We start from the raw sequence: 25,336 nt of genomic DNA on the forward strand, positions 1-25,336 counted from the left end.
ACACACACACACACACACACACACACACTACAGTACAGACACACACACACACACACACACACACACACACACACTACAGTACAGACACACACACACACACACACTACAGTACAGACACACAGTATACACACAGTTTACACACTGCAGTACAGATACACACACACACACACACACACACTACAGTACAGACACACAGTATACACACAGTTTACACACTGCAGTACAGATACACACACACACACACACACACACACTACAGTACAGACACACAGTATACACACACTGCAGTACAGATACATATGATACACACACTACAATACAAACAAACACACACACACAGCTGATCTAGGGGCACAGAGGCCTCACACAGACTCAGCAGCAGTGTGCCTCCATCTGAAGCTCTATAGAGGAGAGCCAGGCACTGACACTGACACTGACACTGACAGCTGACCTGCTGGCACTCTGGACTGAGAGTGGAGAGGAGAGACTGAAAACATAGTTTTCATACATCAGAGGAGATCAGCAGTGTGTCAGTAAAGCACACAGCACAAATAAATTAAAGAACAAAAATTATATTAACAGATGTACTGTAGATTAAGAGACACTTCCAAAAGTTGCAAACACGTACACACACACACATACAGAGAATCTACCACAAATACAGAGAATATTTCACACACAAACAAGGTACAGAGACGGTCACAGAGGTACAGACACAGTCTCCCAGTGCTGAACAGTCCCTAATCAGCAGATCACTGCAATGCAGGATACACCGACACTGTCCTTCCTGTGAGTCAGTCAGAGCTCAACTGCAGAGAAGATCGTCCTCGAAACAGAGCTCTCCCTCAGCCACACCCCCCCTTCTGTCCACCAGCTGCAGACCAGCCACGCACTCACACCACCCACCCTCCTTGCCCCTTAGGGGACTCCCACTCCCACAGCACCCTCACGCACTCCTCCCACAGCACACTAGGGACACACTGTACCTGCAGGACCTCGCTGGGCCCTGAGCACAGCGGCTCCTCTCACTCTGCACTCGCTGGTCAGTGAGGGTCTCTGGCCTGGTGTCTACTGTAGAGACAGGGGTCGAGCTGCAGGGAAAGAGGCGGCTCCAACTCAGCCCTCGGCCTTCCTGAGCTCTGGTGCTCAAGCTGACACTGTAATTTAGCTTCCTGTTTCTCTGAGAATAATGGCTGTGTCAGAAGAGATTTCAGTTAATAATTTGCCTCAGAATTATACATCATGGGTCTGGACACTTCCAGATTTATAGTTGTTTTTCTATGAGTGTATGCTTGAGACTTAGACAGTACACTTATAATTATGTCAAATGATTATTACACTATGTATTTTACACATTACTTCTTTGTTGCAATACAATATTTATAGCAATAAGAATACACAAAATACACATGGCTTTAAATTTGAAGTAAACGCAGCTAAATATGTAGGTTCTCGTATATATGCTGTTAGTGCATGTTTATGTCCCTGGCTTTTCTAGTGATTGTCAAACTTCTCAATAGTTGTTTTCCAGCTTTTGAAACTAACAGTAATGAAGGAAGGATCAACTTCACTTGCAATCTGTGACTTCTGGTCTTTAAATGCTCTACAACAATAGAAGCACAGCACTGTCCCATACGTAGAGCAGTAGTGAAGCCATTGATATTTTTTAAACCATTTCTCCTGGAAATACAGGGATTTGGATTTAAGTTTCTGAGCTGGAATGGTCTCAACATCTGGCTGGTTTGGACTGTCTCCAAGCACCTCTGTTGCTCTCATCTAAATGTCTGCTGCACTGCACTGTCTGAAATAAAAGTAAAGTTGATATTTTGTGATTATCTAAAGTTTGTGATACTCTCACTATACTGTCATAAATTATGTCAATGTGTTGCATTGACATATTTTCATACCCTCTCATTAATTAAAGTATATCATAATTAATGCTAGTAATTTAAAAACTAATTCCCTACAATCTACATACATGTTCAGAAATTATTTGAAACCTAAACCTTTATATTCAAATTAACTAATGATTATATTGTATAGTATTATATGCCACACAGGAGTTACCACTGGGAGTGAAACAATAACTTACAGATTGCTTCATGATGTCTAATATACAGTAAATTATATAATGAATTTGGTCAATTCAAAATAGACAGGGAGCACATAAGCTGAACAGCTTACTATGAGTTTTATGTTCCTTACTACCACTCGCCTCAGCTTCTGCCCTGTCCCTGATGTGAACATGCTCTGTCTCCTCCCTGACATCTAAATTCTCTGTCCCTGCCACACGCTCCAATGGATCAATCTGCTAAATGAGTAAAAACAAACAAACAAACAAAAAAAAACTGTCAGACATAGTAGCCTTTACCTTCTCAAAATGTACATATATGCCATCTTGCAGTACATTAGATGCAATGCTAAGAGGAATGATGCCTGCTTCTGTAACTTACTCTTCTTTTAGCAAAGAAATTGTGAATATCAGGACCCTTTCTTTTTTCAAGCCACCCTGTGCTCAGCTGACAGCAGGAGCCCCAGTGTGGCCCCAGGGCCCTGCAGCTTTTTGAGAGCCAGCAGGGTGTACAGGGTCCCTGCAGCTCCTTTAAGAGCAGGGGTTGTAGCCGCTCACACAGCAGCACTGGGAGGGGCACTCAGATCCTACAGCACTACACAGAAATGAAAGGAAACAGAGAGAGAGAGAGAGAGAGAGAGCTGCCCAGCTTTTGTGCTTCTTTCCCCACTGTTGTGCAGCTGTGAGAGACGGAGGGGCGATGGAGTTGTCTCTGCTTTGTTGATCCACTGGCTCTAAACACACAGTAAGTACCAATACTGTCCAAATGCGAGGATTCACTGGATTCACTGCTTCCACTTCAGGGGCCTCTGAAGACACACAACACAACACATATACTGCTGTGTGTCGAGTCTTCCCATTGACTTCACACTCACTCAGACACGGACATGAACACAGAGAAATAGTTTTAAGCACAGCGTGTGTGTAGTGAGGGCACAGGTGGGGCTATGTATACATTTCTACAAAGGATTGCTTGTGTGTTAAAGATAATTTGGCCAGTCTGTGTTCTGTTCATTCTAAGCAGGCTGTGTACACACTTTGCTTCTGCGTCACATGAATGGCTCCGCCTACCCATCGCCTTGACCACGGCCAATGCAGTGCTGATCTTGGCAGATCCCTGCAGGCTGGACGAGGTGCACCAACCGGAGCTCACCCGTGGAGTTTAAAAGTGCTGCTAAGAAGGGATAGGGAGAGGGGGAACTGACTGTGAGAGAGCTGGGCAGAGCTGGGAGCAAGCGAGTTGAGTTTGTCTTCATTTTAAATCTATTAGAATAGTGGTTTTCAAACCGGTCCTGGAGTACCCCCTGCCCTGCTGGTTTCTGTTTCAACCGAGGTCTTAATTGCTTAATTGAATCCTAAGGCGATATACTGTTAAATTAGGCAATTAAGACCTCGGTTGGAACAAAAACCATCAGGGCAGGGGGTACTCCAGGACCATTTGAAAGTCACTGTATTAGAAGATAGTTACACTTACGAAGCCGGCAACTGAGCTGAGCAGCGTCTGGAGAGCTGTAATACTGCATGTGATTTCGTGCTGTGGGGTGGATGGTCATGGGAAGCCTGCCTTGTGAGATCTGGGTTTGTTTTGTTTATATAAAGTACAATAACGGCTGCTCTGTGGAGCGCTTATTGAGTTTTGCCATACACTATGATGCTGCCCTGTTTGAATGGTTTTAATTTGATTTTCTTTTAAAATGAAAAGCTCTTTCCCCCACTGTGTTTCTGGTTTTAGATTTCGTTTTAATGTACTGAGATATTGGAATCGTGATTTATAACTTTATAGCTAATTACTGAAAGTGATTGTTAGATTTAATGCAACTCCTCACTTTAATCAGTTACAACTAAGTATCGCCTAAGGGTCTTTGAAAGACGTCACACCCTTAAAATAGGTCATGGTACAGGATTGAGAAACTATACATTTACGCGTTTGGGGATTTGCTATTTGGTTACTTGTTTTGAGAATGGTGTTAATTGGAGTTTATATGGTTGTTTTTTTTGGGGTGGGATTTCATTGTTTGAATTTATTTATCAATTTATCAATTGATATTTGCATTTAAACTTCCCTTTCCCTATGCAAATCTCCCAGATTAATTGAGGTTGATTGAATGCAGAGATACTCATTGAATATTGACAACTTGTTAATTGAATTACATGCTGTTCTGGGAGTATTGTAATTTATTTCTGGATGTTGCACAAGAACTAGCTGTATTTTGCACATCTGATCTCAGTATTTTTTGTTTATCTTTTTTTAACAAATTTTTTTTTTTAATATTTAAATTATGCCTCCTCCTTTCATGGTGCACTTTATAATTGCTCTCCCAATTAAAGAACCTGTGTGGGAAGTTAAAGGGGTTCTCTATATAAGAGGACCTTGCCCTCTATGGGTGGCGTAGTCGGTGTTAAATAACTTGAAACCTGTTTAAAAGCTGTGTAGTGACCCGCTGCAAGTGTTCTGAAAAGTTGTGCGTCTTGCATTACTTCAGGAAGTCTTTTAAACCAACAACACAACTGTCATACCCATACAGAAACCCACACAGTACATAAATACTGAGTCCTAATATATAACACATACAGTTTCTATGACATGAATCGTATGACTGTTCATGAATCAGACTTAACACTTGGAGCTCTTCAGAATAAGCTGATGTCTCTCAGGAGAGCACAGGTATACAGGTGTTCATGACTTAGGATTTCTGGGGCGAATTTCCTCTCTGCCTGTGAGCAGCGGGCCTGAGATGAGAGCAGACAGACAGGCTGCGCTTTGATTGCTCACTGTCTGTGTTTTCAGTCTCTCCTCTCCACTCTCAGTCCAGAGCGTCAGCTGTGTGTATGTGTGCATATGTGCGCTACTGACACACTGCAGATCTCCTCTGATCGTCTCTCGCGTCGCTCCTCTGTCCTCAGGAATGTCTTAGCCCAGCAGTCTCCTGTCTGAGGAGCAGTTCCAGTACTCTATATGTCTGGATGTATTCACCAGCCCAGTCACCACTCCCTATGGGCACAACTTCTGCATGGAGTGTATTGGAGGGTACTGGGACAGCTGTGCTCTGTGCCAGTGCCCACTGTGTAAGGAGGCTTTCTATAGGAGGCCAGATCTCCACATTAACACAACATTGAAGGAGATCAGTGAGCAGATCGAGCGCTCTGCTCAGCCTGGAGAAGTACCCTGTGATATCTGCACTGGGAGGAAGCTCAGGGCTGTGAAATCCTGCCTGGTGTGTCTGGCCTCTTACTGCCAGACTCACCTGGAGCCCCATCAGAGAGTCAAAACCCCCTAAAGACACAAACTGATTTAGCCTGTGAGTGATATTGAAGACAGGCTGTTGCCAGAAGCACCAGAGAGTCCTGGACCTGTTCTGAAGAGAAGACCAGGTCTGTGTTTGTCAGTTCTGCACAGACCACAGCAGACACACTACTGTCTCCTTAGAGGAGGAATGCAGAGAGAAGAAGGTGGGTTTTTAATTTCTTTGCATTTTACCTTTAAATTACAGCTATTGTATATTATCAAACTTCTTGCACAGATTGAATACAAGATAAGGCATATACTCTACAGAGAAAATCATATTCCTTTAAAGTTCTGTCTTTGGAAAGTGCAGGACCCTGTTCAATAAGGCTCTGTGCTGACTGTCAGTGGGAGAGTCTGGAGCCCAGTGTCAGTGAGCTATCAGCAGTGACTGGAGTGCCTGTGTCCCCCTGTCTGTCCACAGGCTCAGCTGGGGGACACTGAGGCAGAAGTGCAACAGAAGATCCAGGACAGACTGAAGAAGGTGGAGGAGATCAGACAGGCGAAGGAGCTCAGCAGAGTTCTCCTGCTGTAGAGTCTCCCAGCCCTGTACCCCCCTCCACACACCAAGGACTGGTCTGACATCACTGTGACCTCTGACCTCTGTCAGGAGAGCAGTGTCTGAGCTGGAGGAGAGACTCAGGGAGGAACTGAAGGACCTGTATGGAATTGGTTTGTGTTGTAATTTAATTTTTACTGTGCAAGAAAGTTTTACCTACAGTGACTGAGGACAGAGATCTTGTCTTAACCTGTAAGGATGAATTAGAGTAACTCTTGAAGGAAGTTGTATTTACCCCTATGGAATTCAGTTCCTCTTAGTCATATAATTGTTTTGTTCATGACAACATTACAGCATTTTTTATGTTTACCAGTCCTATGTTTAATTTAGTCCAGCACAGTGTTTGTAATCTATGGTGCCTTAAACTGAGTGCTTTTCTTCCAGAGCTGAAGAGGATCTAAAAGTGTAGAGGTGTGTGATTTCTGTTGTTCTTCTCCTGCTCTCACTCACACACACAGTGCCAGGCAGTGCTGATGGTATAAACTCCTCACTCAGTGGGACCAGTAATATTCACTGACAGGGACTGACTGAGCTCCACAAACATAGTCTCTCATTGTGAGCTGCTTTCCATGGGGGTCAGTGGCTCTGAGGAATCCCAGCTGACCTGAGCCCAGTCCACAGCAGCACCATCAGCAATATTCACTCAGTCCAGCAGCACAGCTTCCTGTGAGCCCAGTGTCCCCACCTGGAGAGGAGCTCATACAACACAGACTGTGGCTCTTCTGTTAGGACAGCACTGTGATCTTCTAAAATAAGTTGTAAAATAGATCTGTCTCCAAGGGTTAAAAAATGTAATGAAAAATAAGAAACCATGTCAATTGTTCATTGTTCTCTTCTCTTCTCCTCACAATTGCTGTGACTATTTTCTTCATGTTTCTCTCCTCTCTGTTCCACAGTGGATGTGACTCTGGACCCCAATACAGCTCATCCCTGTCTCATCCTGTCTGAGGATGGGAAACAAGTGAGAGATGGAGATGAACGACAGGCTCTCCCTGACAATCCAGAGAGATTTGATTGTCCCTGTGTCCTGGGAAAGGAGGGTTTCAGTACTGGGAGACACTACTGGGAGGTGGAGGTAGGGGAGAAGACTGGCTGGGAGTCACCAGAGAGTCTATCAACAAGAAGGGGGTGATTTCACTGAGCCCTGAGGATGGGTACTGGATTGTGATTCAGAGGAATGGGAATGAGTACTGGGCTCTTAATGACCCCTCTGTCCTCCTCCCTCTGAGCCCGAAGCCCTGGACGGTGGGGGTGTTTGTGGATTATGAGTGGGGGCAGGTCTCCTTTTACAATGTGGAGGCCAGGTCTCATATCTACACTTTCACTGAAACCTTCACTGAAAAATTCTATCCATACTTCAGCCCCGACCTCAATGATGGAGGTAAAAACGCAGCCCCACTGATCATCTCTCCTGTGCGTCCCACAGACTGAAGGAGGCAGATCCTCTGTGGGGGGGCAGCAGGAGCAGTAGCCAGTAAGAGTAATAACAGTGAGATTCAGATCAGTGCACTCCAGCCCCAGAGGGAGTCATTCAGGGTGTGAGGGCTGTCAGTCACAGATCAGGCGCTGCTGTCTGTGAGCCCCACACTGGTGTAGAGCAGCGAGGAGCTCAGAGCCGCACACACTGAAGGCTGTTCAGACCCTCAGACTGACAGCTGCTTTTGTGAGGGGGCTTCTGTCGCTGAAGAGCCCTGGCTGTCCAGACACAGGCGGTTTATAACATGCTTGTGTTACAGCAGGGTAGTTCCGGGGTTAAGGGTTAGCCCCATGCGGGAGGCGCCATGATTGGAGAAGCCAGTCATAGGGCCAGAGGGCATAAATAGGGGTGACCGGTTCCCGTGAGGAGGAGTTGTGTGGGAGGTGTGTAAGAGTTCAGTGTTGGAGAGTGTCAGAGTGCTGAGCTTGAGAGGGTAGCATGTTCGAGAGAGGGTCCCTCCAGCCTGAGATAAGCCTGTGCTCATAATAAAGTTCCTGTTGTTTGTGTTGAACCCTGTGTCCTCTCATTATTCCGGCCGTTAGTGACGAACTCCCACAACGATGGCGAATAAAAAGGCCATATTGTTACAATATATAATATAATATATACTGCATTATAAGTACATAATCCATGCACACATTCATAGATGAAGCTGTTCTGAATCCATAGATAACACATACATAGTAATTACATATATTATAGCTGAATTATAAAAGTCTCTCTCTCTGGCTCTGGCCAGCTCTGCTCAGTGTCTGTAACCCGACTCCTCTTATCAGCTGATCTATTCCAGCTGCCTGAGACAGGGTTTCTTGGATTGGCTAGTAAAAGCAGATCTCCATGGCTCATGACACACACAGTAACATCCTCGCCATTGATCAATTCCAGACTCATGTGCTGCTTTGCGCATTGAATTTTTAAAACCAGGAAGCATGTGATGTAAACAAATCGTTTCTCCGATAATTAATACTCTGTAATTGATGCCCCCATTTTGTGCTGATCTGCCTCATCCTCAGATTGGTTAACACTTTTGATTGTCAGGAACATTGACCTATCTATGCTCTTCATAATGTTCATAAGTACAAGGAAAGTTTGATGGCAGTCAGAAATTTAGCGATGAAGGAAGTAGTAGTAATGGGACATTTTTACGGACAGTCAAACTTTTTTACGGATTTATAAACAAGGTGAAATTAAGATTTTTTTTATGGACTGTCCTTAAATTTATGGATGGTTGGCAACCCTGTAAACACCCCAGAAGCTTTCCAGAGGCATTGGAAGAAACATGTCTTGATGTCTTGGTTTTCAGTAATGGGTTTCAAGACCATGTCAATCATGTGAAGCAGGTATTACACAGAATAAGACAAAATGGTGTCAAACTCAAACCCACTAAATGTGAACTGATTAAATGAGAAATCCCATAGCTAGGTAGACTTGTATCAACTGAGGGCAGTAAGATGGACCCAAAAGACATGCAGCAGTCCAAGCGTTGAAAGGCATAACCCCTGCCACAGTGGGAGAGCTGTGCAGGCTGATGGGATTGTTTGGTTATTACCGTCAGTATGTTAAAGACTTCTCTAAAATGGCTAAACCCCTGTATGACCTCCTCACTGTCCAGGGGAATAATCCGAAAAAGGGTCCCAAGTCTACAAAAAGTGTTTGGTTCTAGGACATTCACTGCCCCAGAGAAAAATGATCACTGAGGTGATTAGAGTTTTTGGCACTTGAGCTATGACTGACAAATTCAGTGAATATCTCTATTATGCTTATATGGGTGATAAGAGTCCTTTGTGGATTATATGAACAAAAATGTAATTAACTCTTTTCTGAGGGGTCATACCATAGATGAGCTATGGGTTGTCTGCACACACAGAAATATCCTGCACTGTAGCATTTCTTATGAGTCTGGTCCTGTCAGACTGCAGATGACCCTCCTCGTTTCCTCCTGGTGTGCGCAGCTCATCCTGAAGAACCGGTCTATCCAGATGCGAGTGAAGCAGAAGCAGTGTGTGTTGTGGCACAGGGCTCAGCAGCAAGTCCAGCACCAGTCACTCCACAGCAGGCCGAGACAGAGGGCCAGGGTGGTGCTGCTGCTGCTGTGAGCTGTGTGCTGAGGGCAGTGCTGCTGTCAGACCCCCAGACTCCACACTGCGCTCCAGCGGGCAGCAGGCGAGGGAGGGGGAGAGAGGCGGCTCCTGAGGGACGGGCAGAGGCCTCCAGGGCAGCGGCTGTGTCCTCTGAGAGGAAGAGCAGATGAGGAACTGAGGCCTCACACAGCAGCCTCACTGTGGAGAGATGGGACAAGCTGGGCAGCACAGAAAGGCACTGACTCTGACACAGGACAACTGGTTTAGTCATGTGATGTCGAAGGAGAAAGGATGATGAACATTATAAAATATATTCCCTTTTCCTAAATACTTTTACTTTCTAAACAGTGGGATGTTGTCCACTTAACATAAACCTAATTAATGTTATATTATTGTGACATTCTTCGTCCTTGAGTAGTAGGAATAAGGAGACACAGAGCAGTATGCTGGTTTAACACCGCTTTATTGCTCAAACCTGGCTGACACACAGTCACTTCTAAATACTGGTTATTAGGTTTAGTATTTTACATGTGCAAATTAAAAAACATGAACACATTTAATTCTTATGATTAATATTTCTTTTAATCAATTCTAAAATTGTCTAAACATTAAAATTCTGTAATAAATCATAATCAGAACAATAAACAAAGCCAAAGAAAAACAAATACATAGTGCGTAAATTTAAATCTCATGCATTGTAAAGGAACTTTAAATACATTCGACATTCGACTCGTTTCAGCCTCTCCATGTCACTCCCCCAGACAAACCGAAATATGATTCTTGTGATCAATTTACTAGTATGCCCGTCTGGGGGAAATAACATGCCTACATAGAGAAGGATAGGGAAAAGGATGGCCTTAAGAAGAACATAAGAACATAACATTACTTACATTACCCTGAATGCCTACAGCTTCCAATTTGTGGATCAGAGGAACCTTGTCAAAAGTTTTCTGAAAATCTAAGTATCTTTCATGTGATTTACAGCTGCAGTTGCATGTTAAAAAGACTCCAATAAATTAGTAAGACATGATCTGCCTCGTCTAAACCCATGGTGACTATCTCCAAGAATATGGTTTTCATTAAGATGCTCCTCTAGTTTCTGTCTAATATTTTGTTATATAAAAAAATAAGCAGGTGAGACTGATTGGGCTGTAATTCCTGGCTGAGTTTTGTGTCAATTGGAAAATTTTAGTTAGTGACTTTGAATGGGTTTGATATCAAATTGAAATTATCTAAAAATAAATTATCTTGACCTGATTTTTACCATGTTACCAATGTATGTGTTTCTGTGGGCGTGGTGTCATGCTGATGCGGTGGATACAAAACCGGTGCAGTCCTGGTGTGTTGTGTTAAGAGTTCTGGCAGGGCTAACTGAGGCACAGTGTGTGTTCAGTAATGCAGTGCAGTAGGAGCGGCTCTGCATTACAAAATGTGTGGCTTGAAGTCAGGGACTCAGGACTGTCTCACGTCACTGGCACTCAGAATCAAAATGAATTCTACAATGAATCAACTTTCTAATTAGTTTTGCCATTTCTTTGCTATCTAAAGGTCTGGAGCTGTAATAGCGATGCACCTCGTTGATCTCCTTCTGCAGGTCATCCTTCTTCTTTTCTATTTCCCTCTTCATCTCCTCCAGCTGCTCTTTGACTCTCCTCTTCTCCTCCTGCAGCTCAGTCACCTTCTCCCTCCTCTCCTGCTCCCTCTCCTCCCTCAGTCTCTGTTCAGCCTCCAGTGGCAGTATCCTCTGGTACTGGTCGAAGGTGCAGTGTGCTCCTCCGTTCTCTCCCATCATGGCCACTATCGTCTCCAGCAGCTCTATCACCTGTCTGCGGTCGCTCTTGCTATTGTTGCTGAAGACGCAGCACCTGTTGCCACACTTCTCCATCAGCTGCTGCAGATCCTCTCTTCCTTTCTGAATCCTCTCCTCCTGTCTCTGCTGTTGCTCTGCACTGAACCCCTGATTCCTCTTCCTCCTCTCCTCAGCCTGTTTCTCAATGTACTGCTCAACCGTCAGCCCCCCAAGTCTGTCCGCGTGTGTGAACAGAATCAATGCGTGTCTGAACACTGCCTCCCCACACAGCTCCTGGAGACGCTGCTGATACTCACTAATATCATAATTTATTACATTATCAATTATCAGTTCCAGTGAGATCACTAAGATGACAGCATGGGGACCCGGGGAGGAGAGCTGGACCATCATCTCCTTTTCAACCTTATCACAGCGATCCTTGCAGAACTGTGGAGTATCAACAATAGAAATGTATCTTCCAGCAACCTCCCCCTTTCTGACATCACAGTGTTCTGTGGTTTCACAGTCAGTGTCCTCCTCTCCTGTGTGAAACGCCTCTCTGCCCAGGATGGTGTTTCCTGAGGAGCTCTTCCCTGCTCTATGGTCTCCAGTCAGCAGGATGCGAATCTCGCTGATGCTCTCCTGGCTCAGCTGAGAGGACCCTGCTGCAGCTGCACTGCCACACACTGGGGAAACAACACAACACTGTCAGTGAACACACACACACACACACACACACAGCCCTGTTAGCCTGGTCAAACATACACACACACTCAGTAGAGAGCTACAGAGATCAGTGCGCAGTGTTGGTTACACACTCAGTAGAGAGCTACACAGGTCAGTGCGCAGTGTTGGTTACACACTCAGTAGAGAGCTACACAGCTCAGTGCGCAGTGTTGGTTACACACTCGGTAGAGAGCTTCACAGCTCAGTGCGCAGTGTTGGTTACACACTCGGTAGAGAGCTACACAGCTCAGTGCGCAGTGTTGGTTACACACTCGGTAGAGAGCTACACAGCTCAGTGCGCAGTGTTGGTTACACACTCGGTAGAGAGCTACACAGCTTAGTGTGCAGTGTTGGTTACACACTCGGTAGAGAGCTACACAGCTCAGTGCGCAGTGTTGGTTACACACTCGGTAGAGAGCTACACAGCTCAGTGCGCAGTGTTGGTTACACACTCGGTAGAGAGCTACACAGCTCAGTGCGCAGTGTTGGTTACACACTCGGTAGAGAGCTACACAGCTCAGTGCGCAGTGTTGGCTACACACTCGGTAGAGAGCTACAGAGATCAGTGCGCAGTGTTGGTTACACACTCAGTAGAGAGCTACAGAGATCAGTGCGCAGTGTTGGTTACACACTCAGTAGAGAGCTACACAGCTCAGTGCGCAGTGTTGGTTACACACTCAGTAGAGAGCTACACAGGTCAGTGCGCAGTGTTGGTTACACACTCAGTAGAGAGCTACACAGGTCAGTGCGCAGTGTTGGTTACACACTCGGTAGAGAGCTACACAGCTCAGTGCGCAGTGTTGGTTACACACTCGGTAGAGAGCTACACAGGTCAGTGCGCAGTGTTGGTTACACACTCGGTAGAGAGCTACACAGGTCAGTGCGCAGTGTTGGTTACACACTCGGTAGAGAGCTACACAGCTCAGTGCGCAGTGTTGGTTACACACTCGGTAGAGAGCTACACAGCTCAGTGCGCAGTGTTGGTTACACACTCGGTAGAGAGCTACACAGGTCAGTGCGCAGTGTTGGTTACACACTCGGTAGAGAGCTACACAGGTCAGTGCGCAGTGTTGGTTACACACTCGGTAGAGAGCTACACAGGTCAGTGCGCAGTGTTGGTTACACACTCGGTAGAGAGCTACACAGCTCAGTGCGCAGTGTTGGTTACACACTCGGTAGAGAGCTACACAGCTCAGTGCGCAGTGTTGGTTACACACTCAGTAGAGAGCTACACAGGTCAGTGCGCAGTGTTGGTTACACACTCAGTAGAGAGCTACACAGGTCAGTGCGCAGTGTTGGTTACACACTCAGTAGAGAGCTACACAGGTCAGTGCGCAGTGTTGGTTACACACTCAGTAGAGAGCTACAGAGATCAGTGTGCAGTGTTGGTTACACACTCGGTAGAGAGCTACAGAGATCAGTACGCAGTGTTGGTTACACACTCAGTAGAGAGCTACACAGCTCAGTGCGCAGTGTTGGTTACACACTCGGTAGAGAGCTACACAGCTCAGTGCGCAGTGTTGGTTACACACTCAGTAGAGAGCTACACAGCTCAGTGCGCAGTGTTGGTTACACACTCGGTAGAGAGCTACACAGGTCAGTGCGCAGTGTTGGTTACACACTCGGTAGAGAGCTTCACAGCTCAGTGCGCAGTGTTGGTTACACACTCGGTAGAGAGCTTCACAGCTCAGTGCGCAGTGTTGGTTACACACTCGGTAGAGAGCTACACAGGTCAGTGCGCAGTGTTGGTTACACACTCGGTAGAGAGCTTCACAGCTCAGTGCGCAGTGTTGGTTACACACTCAGTAGAGAGCTTCACAGCACACTGTTTGCTATAAACAGCCTCTGGACAGATCAGTAGTGTGTGTTTTTCCCTCAGATATTGACTGTGTTGGGAGACTCCGCTCATTCAGTACAGACCTGAGTGCAGATACACTGGGGTGACTTACTCTTCTCACTCTTCATGCGTTTCCTTATCTCCTCTCTCCAGTCTACTGGTGTTGTTCTGTAATAACGATCCACTTCAGTGATCACTCTCTCCAGTTTATTCTGCTCTCTCTCCAGTGCCCTAGTTTTCTCCTCCAGCTGCTCTGTAAGTTTCCTCATCTCCTCCTGCAGCTCAGTCACCTTCTCCCTCCTCTCCTGCTCCCACTCCTCCCTCAGTATCTGTTCAGCATCCAGTGGCAGTATCCTCTGGTACTGGTCAAAAGTGTGGTGTGCTCCTCCATTCTCTCTCATCATGGCCTCTATCGTCTCCAGCAGCTCTATCACCTGTCTGCGGTCGCTCTTGTTCTTGTTGTTGAAAAAGCAACATCTGTTTCCACACTTCTCCATCAGCTGCTGCAGATACTCTCTCTCTCTCTGATTTATCTCTTCCTCTGTCTGCTGTTCCTCTGCACTAAACCCCTGATTCCTCTTCCTCCTCTCCTCAGCCTGTTTCTCAATGTACTGCTCAACCGTCAGGCCCCCCAGTCTGTCCGCGTGTGTGAACAGAATCAATGCGTGTCTGAACACTGCCTCCCCACACAGGTCCCGGAGATACTGCTGACACTCACTTATATAATATATAAAATGATCATTAATCAGTCCCAGTGAGATCAATATGACTACAGCATGGGGTCCCGGGGAAGAGAGCTGGACCATCATCTCCTTTTCAACTTCTTTATTAATATTTTTCCTTTTGAACCATGGAGTATCAACAATGGAAATTCGTCTCCCAGCAACCTCCCCCTTTCTGACATCACAGCGATCCGTTTCCCTGTCAGGTTTTCCCTCTCTAGTGGGAAAAGCCTCTCTGCCCAGGATGGTGTTTCCTATAGAGCTCTTCCCTGCTCTGAGGCCTCCAGTCAGCAGGATGCGAATCTCGCTGCTGCTCTCCTTGTCCAGCTGAGAGGACCCTGATGCAGCTGCACTGCCACACACTGGGGAAACAGCACAGCACTGTCAGTGAACACACACACACACACACACACACACTGGGGAAACAACACAGCACTGTCAGTGAACACACACACACACACACACACACTGGAGACAACAACACAGCACTGTCAGTGAACTCACACACACACACACACTGGGGAAACAACACAGCACTGTCAGTGAACACACACACACACACACTGGGGACAACAACACAGCACTGCCAGTGAACTAACACACACTGGGGAAACAACACAGCACTGTCAGTGAACACACACACACACTGGGGAAACAACACAACACTGTCAGTGAACTAACACACACTGGGGAAACAACACAACACTGTCAGTGAACACACACACACACACACACAACACACACACACAACACTGTCAGTGAACACACACACACACACACACAACACACACACACAACACTGTCAGTGAACACACACACACTGGGGAAACAACACAGCACTGTCAGTGAACACACACACACACACACACACACACACACACACACACACACACACTGGGGAAACAACACAACACTGTCAGTGAACACACACACACACAACACACACACACTGGGGAAACAACACAACACTGTCAGTGAACACACACACACACACACAACACACACACACAACACTGTCAGTGAACACACACACACTGGGGACAACAACACAGCACTGTCAGTGAACACACACACACACACACACACTGGAGACAACAACACAGCACTGTCAGTGAACTCACACACACACACACACACACACACACACACACACACACACTGGAGACAACAACACAACACTGTCAGTGAACACACGCACACACACACACACACACACATGAACAGAACACTGCACAAGGACCAGCTTTAAAAAAAAAAAAAAAAGACACACAGGTCTGATGACATCTCATGTAATACAAAAATATCCTGAGAACGCACCACTGACTAGTTTATCTCTGTGTAACATCACCTTTTCTTTTAATAACACTTATTAAGCGTTTGGGCACTGAAGACACATGTTGGTTAAGTTTAGCAAGCGGAATTTTCCCCCATTAATCCATTATGCATTTCTTCAGCTGTGCAACAATACGGGGCCTTCTTTGCCTTATTTTGCGCTTCATAATGCGCCATACATTCTCAATGGGAGACAGGCCAGGACTGCAGGCAGGCCATGCTAACACCTGCACTCTCTGCTTACACAACCATGCGCTTGTAATCTGGGCTGAATGTGGTTTGGCGTTGTCCTGCTGGAAAATGCAGGGACGTCTCGGAGATCACATGCATTCAGATGTGGTTTTCGGCCTTGCCCTTTACACATCGAGATTTGACCGGAGGGTGATCAGTGCCAAAATTAAGATGAAGATGATTATGCACATGAACATGATTAAGAACATGAAGATGCAGAACGTCTCTCAAGGTATTACATGCAGGTAATACAAATGTCCACTCATCTGCAATACTGTGTGCAGTTCTGGGCTCCACACTTCAAGAAAGATATCGCTGCTCTAGAGGCAGTTCAGAGGAGAGCAACCAGACTTATTCCAGGTCTGAAGGGAATGTCCTACTGAGAGACTGAGGAACTGAACCTTTTCACCCTGGAACAGAGGAGACTACGTGGGGACTTGATCCAAGTCTTCAAAATCATGAGGGGCATCGACCACATCAAACCAGAGGAGCTTTTCCAGATCTGCAGGGACACACGCACCCGGGGACACCAGGGACGGATTATGATTTGCAATGGCCCCCCTCCCACCATTTTTTCCTATTCTTTCCCTTAGCTGTGCATTCACAGTAATAGAAAGTGTTCGTTTTGATGATCATGAATATTCAAAATGTTCTCACTCTGCGTCAAATGCCTGCGCTACCCCTGCGCTAAAAAAGCATTTGTACACATTGTACAGGGTTTACAGAATCAAGGTATTTGTCTCTCCACAAGTCTAATATTAGCTACACAACAAATAATCAACAATGAGGCAAATTAAGAAATATGAAACACACGTCTTTAATGAATTAACTGTCAAATATACACGTATTTAATGCATCACAGGCTGCCGGGTTGCGGGAGTATTATCGTCCAGTTTATTTTAACTAGTCAGTCACTGCACCGGTGCTGTTAAATCCAAGTGTTTAATGCAATCGGATATTAACTGTAAGCAGTAAAACATTTCATTGTTTCTGTACGTGGATTTCACTCCATGCTGCTACTAAAACTAATTTCTTCGTGATCGCACTCGGTTGTTGAAATCCAGTGGTTTTGCAAAGAAATTAGAAATGGACGGAAACATCTTCAGAAAAATGTCTTCGTTCGCTTCCCTGATCTTTTTGGATTTTCTTTTCCTTAGATCCATTGTTATGCATGAATTAGCAAACAAAAGATATGTGAAGATTTTGACGTCACTAGTTTAATGGTAATAGGTATTACAATCTGATTGGACCAGTCATTTCAAGCGCCATAGCCACTAAATTCTGATTGGACCAGTAAAAAAAGAAAATCTGTAATTTTCAAATATAATTTCAAACAGGATGGGACAATGGTTCTATAAGAGGTTTGGAGGCCTTCATATTCACAGGTCCCAATAGTAACAGGAGTACCATCCAGGGAGCCCTCATAGACCAAGATCCTTGTTTAAGAGGCCTTGTATAGGCTAAAGGACCCATATATTCAAGCATAAATAAACATTTGTTTTCATTGTTGATGGGTTTTCTGTACCAAACTGGATCACACAACCTTAAAGCCCGGGCCTACCCGGGCTCCTGGTAGTCAAGGGCACCTGGGCACTGGCCCCATTGGCCCAGTCTGAAATCCATCCCTGGGGGACACAAATGGAAATTGGGCTTCAAGGCATTCAAGACAGAAAACAGGAGACACTTCTTCACTCAGAGAGGCGTCAAAATCTGGACAAACTCCCCAGCGATGTGGTAGAAGCTGAAAACCTAACCTACACCTATGCCAGTGAGATTGGAATGCAGGTATAGTCTTTTGTCACAGCCCCCTTTCTTTTGGTGTGGTGTTTTGATGTATTACATATATTATAGTTAAAGATTGTTTATACAGTTTATTGAATTTGTGTAAAGCACTTTAAATGTATTTGTATTTTGTTTTCTTTTGAGCATTATTATTATTCATTTTTATAGGAGCAGTGAACATTTGACTGTTCTATGGCTGCTACTGGGGAGAGTCGTTTGCTACATAGATTGGCCGTCAAAATGCATTTTGTAACTATTAAACATTGTATTTTATTTGTTTTATATGTACTTTGTAATAAAGATCCTTGCCTTATTGATTTGGCAGAAAACACCATTTATTCTTCCATTCAGTTGGAAAGGAATTAAGCATTAAAGTGATTTTATTGATTTGGAATTCCCTTTGGTCCAGGAATAATTAAAGGGTGGCATAGTCATTTCAACCATAGAGTAACCAGGGTGCCACATTCAAATATTCAATGAATTATCCCACCTCTACTAAAGACTTAGGCATGCGTTCATATTTAGCTGCAAAGACTTGCTTAAGAATGAAAATAAATTATAATACACATGAGTTTGGCCCGTTTACCAATTTCTCACTGCTATCTGCTAAATGAATGGTACGTATATCAAATAAAAGCTCTCCAGTGTTATAGGGATCAATAGGATCAGACAAACTTGATGGTTGATCGGAAAGTAGACTGATCACTGTTTTATCTAAGATAGATAGATATTAGGACCAAAGTACTGTACAATAGAACTGCACTATAAAGGGATTCTGTTTGAAGATGGAAGACAGTCATAGCGAATGAGTGGAAAGAGGGAGTGATGAACAAGAGTGAGGGGGTGGAGCAAGTGCGCTTGCATTTTAAAGATGTTTATTGGTTTTGTTTCGTTTTTTTCACCGATCATGCATTCCTTTGGTCAGGCTGCACAGATTTTTAAGCAAATTAAGCAATTAATGGTGTTGGGACTAAAACTGAGATGTCTTCAGATGTGTTACAGGGACAGTTTGGTTGGACTCACAGTCAATTAAATTGCCTCTGCTATTACACCGCTTGGCCTCTGGCTCCTCAGTCTTCACAGGACCTGCTCTCTTCAATGGGATCATTGTCGCTACTGATCTTCCTGCAGATAAAGGACAGAGACAGACACACAGCAATGAACACACTCTGAGCCGGGAGCTACAGCAGCAGCTTCAGCAGTATTTCTTTATGATTATGATATTCAATACAAGACAATAAGACTAATGTGTCTAACTCCGAGTAAACATTTCTTCAATAAAAACTTGACACTCATCTCTCCCTGAAATAGTAATTGGTGCAGTTAATTCAGTTTTGAGATGCACACAGCTGTCCTGACAGATTACCTTTATCAGGATCTTTAGATTAATCACAATCACTGATCCATCACTAACAAAGTCCCAAGTTCAAGTCTTCTCATTTGAGAGCCATTATACAAACATCACTGTACCTTAACACTGACTTGGGCTGCACTTCACTGCTGACTGGAGTTTTGAGACTCTCAGGGTGAAAGATCAGTGTAGAAACTGAATTAAACTGCAGTGTATAATCATTTCCAACATGAATAAACCCAAGGCTGACTTCCCATCTCTTCTGAACTGAGGCTTCAGCCAACCTGCAGTTAGCTATTGTGCTCTGGTAACAGACAGGTGGGGTGTACAGTGTGGGGGGGCCTGGTTAGGGGAGACACAGTGTGACACAGAACGGCTCCATGTCAGATAGAGCCAGTGACAGTGTGGTGACTATAGAGAGATGTGTTCAGATGTGATACAGGGACAGTTTGGTTGGACTCACAGTTGGTGTAAATGTCTCTGCTCTCACAGCGCTTGGCCTCTGGATCCTCAGTCTTCACAGACACAGCTCTCCTCACTGGCTTCCTGTAGCTAAAGGACAGAGACAGACATACAGCCATGAAAAAACTCTAGAGATACTGAACATCTTCAGCACTATTCCTCTCTTACTACCAGTAGGACAGTGCAGGTGTGTCTAGGGACCCCCCACCTCTGTCCACTCTTACCAGTGGCCTGGGCTGATGCTGAGCTGACCCAGATTCTGTAGGGGGTGGAGGGTCGGACCTGTCATATGAACATCCATTTAAATTGTGAAATTAGAAAAAATATGACAATATTTGCATATGCATAGATGGCATAGTTAAAAAAGGTTTGTTGCATGATATGTAATATAAAAAGTATTCAAATCCACAAAGTGAGTCAAAAATCAAACAAAGCACATACTCCTGGTCTGCAGTGACTGCCCCTCCACTTGAATATGATGTTGACAACATTAGATAAAGAGAAAATGTTAAAAAGGAACCAAAAAACATTATAATAAAAAAGTACAAACATGAATAAAAACACAATAATATTAATTAATTACCCTAATCGCTTTACATGTTAATGCAGTATTATTATCAATTGTAGTATTTAGATATGGTTAAACTGTGCTGTGGGAACTCTAGTGTGAGTGGACATAGTATCCACCATTTCCCAAAAGATCCCATAAGGCGACTTTGGGTTTAATTTGTGCAAACGAAAAAGAAAGATTTTTTCTGTCACTTCACCCCTGACAGATTTTCAAATGCCGTAGAAGTCGCGATGCGGTTAACCAAGAAATGCAGATTAAAACCTAGGTATGTACCCACATACAGCCTGTACAATAATTACAAACAATAACAACAACAAAAGCCTGGGGTCCGTCCTCGTACTTGGCATAAACTCAGAATGTTTCGTTCTCCAAAGTGAGTTTAAAGTTCAGGCAGCTCTGTTACCAGAGCAACATGTCCAGCATCTTAACCCTGCTCCCTAGCAGGTGAACATGAAGTTAGCCGGCTAAGAGTCTGAATGTATTTAATCAGAGCCCTGTCTAGGCATTAGCAACATAGCGGCCACTTAGGGCCCCCGGCCGCTAGGGGACCCCTAGCAAAAATGTATAATAAATACATAAAAACATATTTTCAATGATTTTCTATAATTGCTTTTCATTACATTTTCAATTTTCAATGAACTTATAGATTGTGTTTATGAGGGAGTCGTACCCAGGGGCATTATGGAATCATAATTTATATGCTGTAAACCTGCCATCGATCTGCGGCTGCGTATGCGTCCTTACGGTGTGGGTGTGGCAGAAAATAAGGAAAAAAACGTCTAGGATTGCGACCAAATTATAATGTCGGAAAAAAGACCAAGAATATACAAATCTGGCTGGTAAAAAAAAAATGATGCTTTGTATACTGGCTAAAGTAACTGTTTTAGTGAGGATTACATACTAGATAGCTAGCTGTCTGTTTTTTTTCTCTCTCGTTGCTTTAATTGGACAGTCCAAGTTCACCTTACCTGCCACCAAATAGTGTTTTATTATAACATGGTGGCTGTGTATTTGCATCTATAGCGAGTTTTACCTTGAATAGGATCTGCAAGAGTTTTGTTCAATTGTTTCCAGTATAAATCTATGCTATAACACTGCAACCTAGTTCTGCAGCATCAATGATCAAGTTAGCTAATTAGCTATTAAGTTAAAATCAGCAAATGGGATTTGGATAGACTTATTTAAACCTGCAAAGTGTGTAATAAATATCAGTCAGGACATTTGTTGACTAACAGACACATGAAGGGGTGCTGCTGACTAGGACTAAGCCTGGGGAGAAAATCTATAAACCACTAAATGTATGTCATAGGGAAATCTGGAGGATTAGTGGTAGGAGTGTTTAGCATAATAAATGAGTCAAAAAATTAATATATAGATTATGAATAAAAGTTTAGTCTAAATCTAAATGTTAAATCTAAATCTAAGTTCTAAATCTATATCTAAATGTGAATTATCAGGGATCAGCCTGCGAATAGAGTTTAACACTATACACTTGTAATGTAAAGTGTAGACGTGACAAGTAAATATCCCAGTTCAAACTCAGAGCCAGCTTCTTATCTATTTATTTACCTTCCCCACATTCCCTATCTTTAAGGAACTGTAATACAAATAGGCTGTAATCAAGATCAAACACAGTACATGTTTCAACAGCCTGGAAATAATTTATACACCTACATGATCAATATGTTTCTATATGGTATACTGTTGTCCAGCACAGAGCTCTATGTAATATCTGCATCAGTCTGGGATAAATTATATTGAACACCACCGCGTTTGGGGATCACTGACATTGAGGCAAATAAAAAACAATACACCTGATTTGCTATTGTTTGTCCGGCTTCTTCTCTGGCTTTTGCAGACACAGCAGTATTAGATTTATTCAATATAATGTTCTTTGCCTCCTTATACCCTTCAATAATTAGCTGCTGTTCAGCACCGCAGTGAAGGGCAGCAGCTCTTCTGCCATCGACAAATCAGGGTTTAGGTGCAACTCAACGTCCTTTCGTATCCAAATACACGATACGCGACACCTGGCTTGAGCTAACGAGCTAATTAATTCAGAGATGAAATCTCAAATGTTCAGTTTATAGTTTTAGCAGAACCACAAAGACACAGCAACAGCGCACTGGCTTGACAGACTCCATTCTTCTACCTCACAGCCCTATTCCCAGTCCTGTCCCCACTATAAAAAAAAAGACAAATCACTAGATGAGGATGATGTCCCATCACAGCAATCTCTTTCAACAGACTGCAGCAAATTCGACTTGTGTCATGATTTAAAAATAAATAAATGAATAAATAAATAAATAAACAAACAAACCTTTATCACATGTACAGTGGGGGGGGGAAAGTATTTGATCCCCTGCTGATTTTGTACGTTTGCCCACTGACAAAGAAATGATCAGTCTATAATTTTAATGGTAGGTGTATTTTAACAGTGAGAGACAGAATAACAACAAAAAAATCCAGAAAAACGCATTTCAAAAAAGTTATACATTGATTTGCATGTTAATGAGGGAAATAAGTATTTGACCCCTTCGACTTAGTACTTGGTGGCAAAACCCTTGTTGGCAATCACAGAGGTCAGACGTTTCTTGGAGTTGGCCACCAGGTTTGCACACATCTCAGGAGGGATTTTGTCCCACTCCTCCACACTTGTCACCTTCTCACCAAGCTGCTTGGCGATGGTCTTGTAGCCCATTCCAGCCTTGTGTAGGTCTACAATCTTGTCCCTGACATCCTTGGACAGCTCTTTGGTCTTGGCCGTGGTGGAGAGTTTGGAATCTGATTGATTGATTGCTTCTGTGGACAGGTGTCTTTTAAACAGGTAACGAGCTGAGATTAGGAGAGTCCCTTTAAGAGAGTGCTCCTAATCTCAGCTCGTTACCTGTATAAAAGACACCTGGGAGCCAGAAATCTTGCTGATTGATAGGGGATCAAATACTTATTTCCCTCATTAACATGCAAATCATTGTATAACTTTTTTGAAATGCGTTTTTCTGGATTTTTTTGTTGTTATTCTGTCTCTCCCTGTTAAAATACACCTACCATTAAAATTATAGACTGAACATTTCTTTGTCAGTGGGCAAACGTACAAAATCAGCAGGGGATCAAATACTCCCCCCCCCCCACTGTACTGTTATGATTAAATAGGGTAGTATTTAATAGGAGTAATTTGGCCAAATGCTGATATGCTGTATGTCCTTTCTTTACTTAATACACAAACGTAGTGTATGACTGTACAGTCTGCAAATATTGATTCTTATCCTTCTGAGACCCACCACAAACAGATATTTAATTATAAGTTGTAATATTTAACGTGTTATTAAATGAAAAATGTACCAAAACCATTTTTTAACGTTCCCTTACAATTTTAGTGCATTAATCTTTGTAATACAGTGCAGATAATACAACCACGACACCACTGCTTGTAACCCACAACCTCGGACAGACGACACAGCAGCGCCGCTGAACAGACTCTCCATCCCGGCGCCCCTGAACCCCAGACTCTCTTTACCTGGACCAGTCCGTCTCCTCTGGCGCTTATAAAATGGCGAAGGAGAAATTCAGTGTAAACTTTTCACTTCCTCAAGTTTAACACAAACACGTCAAACATGTTTCACAGGTGTGCAGAGCTCTTAGTCTGTTTCCTGTTGCTGACACTGCTGCGCTGCCTCCTCCAGTATCACACACTTCAAATGAACGGCAGTATCACCATATATGTATACATACATATATACTGTATACATATATATGAGGATAATAATACATTGAAATGCTCTCACACACTAGCGTCTTATTTTCTGTATTATTATTATTATTATTATTATTATTATTATTTATGCAGATGTGGTAAATTTGGCAATTTATATTTATGTTGAAATAATTTCTGTAAAAACAAGTCTACAGTTTGAATCTGACATATACACTGGTTTGTAATTGAGAAAGGTAGAGAAGGAAGTCAATTTTAAAACTATTTTATAGTGATATGTGGTTGTGAAGCAAAGATATTTGAGTAAAAATCTGCCTGATTTCATGGAGAATTTGAGCTACATTTTTTGACTCCAAGATGTCTCACATTTCAGGTATTTAATTTTCAAAGTTTTATGGGGGAGGGGGAGGTCCCAAAAAAATCTTCATTCCTCTTGCCCCCTTGAGTACAGATACACTCTACAGATACACACACACACACACTACAGATAGACAAAAATGCTAAGCAGGACCTGTTGATCTCGATTTTAGATCAAGATGGCAAGAGGAAAGGATCTTAGTGACTTTGAAAGAGGGGTCATTATTGGGGCACGAATGGCAGGAGCTTCAGTCACAAAGACGCTCAACTGGCTCGTGTTTCAATAGGAACAGTGACTCAAGTTACATCTGCATTTAGATCTATGGGAAATACATCAGTAAATATGGTTGGAAATTGCAGTAGAAAGCACACAATTGATGACCATGATGCTCATGCGTTACTGCGATATGTAAGGAAATACAGAAGAGCAACTCTTTCCCAGGTGACTGAGAATGTCAATGCAGGACGTGATCAGACTGTGTCAGCAGGAACAGTCCATTGAAAACGACACAAAGAGAGATATTATAGTAGGGCTGCAGTGCATAAACCCCTCATTACAAAGACAAATGCACATCTGAGAGTTCAGTAGGTGCAAAAACCATAGACACTGGTCTACAGAAATGTGGAAAAAAGTGATCTGTTCAGATGAGTCATCCTTCACCATATTCTGGACAAGTGGGCGAGTGCATGTGTGGGACACCAAGAGAACAGTACAGGCCTGACTGCTGGACCCCTACAGTGAGGGGGTCCGGAGGCTCTGTTATGCTGTGGGGGGCATTTTCCTGGCATGGTTTGGGTCCACTTGTCCCCTTAGAGGGAAGGGTCACTGCAAATCATTACAGAGTTATTCTGAGTGATCACCTTTATCCTATGTTGACACATTTCTCTCCTGATGGGAGTGGTCTCTTCCAGGATGACAATGCCCATCCACAGGGCACGAGGGGCACTGAATAGTTTGATGAGTATGAAAATGATGTGAATCATATGCTATGG

At 43.7% G+C, this 25,336-nt stretch overlaps 2 protein-coding genes and 1 pseudogene across 3 annotated transcripts; 2 read left to right on the forward strand and 1 right to left on the reverse strand.

The window, feature by feature from the left end:
• Positions 1-4,776: 4,776 nt before the first annotated feature.
• On the forward strand, positions 4,777-5,581 carry LOC136768662 (E3 ubiquitin/ISG15 ligase TRIM25-like; annotated as a pseudogene).
• A 571-nt stretch (positions 5,582-6,152) lies between these two features.
• Positions 6,153-7,847, forward strand: LOC136768116 (erythroid membrane-associated protein). Its single transcript, XM_066722169.1, is given in 3 exon segments — positions 6,153-6,162; positions 6,810-7,001; positions 7,004-7,847. Coding segments are annotated over 3 exon segments (543 nt in total). The 3' UTR covers positions 7,345-7,847.
• Positions 7,848-9,917: 2,070 nt separating this feature from the next.
• LOC136768646 (GTPase IMAP family member 8) lies at positions 9,918-23,882 on the reverse strand. Of its 2 annotated transcripts, none has more exons than XM_066722944.1 (5): positions 23,792-23,882; positions 19,705-19,793; positions 18,914-19,015; positions 13,936-14,907; positions 9,918-11,946 (listed from the first exon to the last, which is right to left on the reverse strand). In XM_066722944.1, the coding sequence occupies exons 3-5, from the start codon at positions 18,996-18,998 to the stop codon at positions 10,940-10,942; spliced, it is 2,064 nt and encodes a 687-aa protein (XP_066579041.1). In that variant the 5' UTR covers positions 18,999-19,015; positions 19,705-19,793; positions 23,792-23,882; the 3' UTR covers positions 9,918-10,939. The 2 variants fall into 2 exon arrangements, with proteins under 2 accessions (XP_066579041.1, XP_066579042.1); XM_066722945.1 differs by lacking the exon at positions 23,792-23,882 and adding an exon at positions 19,928-19,988.
• Between the last annotated feature and the right edge of the window lie 1,454 nt (positions 23,883-25,336).

The sequence above is a fragment of the Amia ocellicauda genome, chromosome 14 (assembly GCF_036373705.1).
Source record: "Amia ocellicauda isolate fAmiCal2 chromosome 14, fAmiCal2.hap1, whole genome shotgun sequence".
Taxonomy (NCBI): domain Eukaryota; kingdom Metazoa; phylum Chordata; class Actinopteri; order Amiiformes; family Amiidae; genus Amia; species Amia ocellicauda.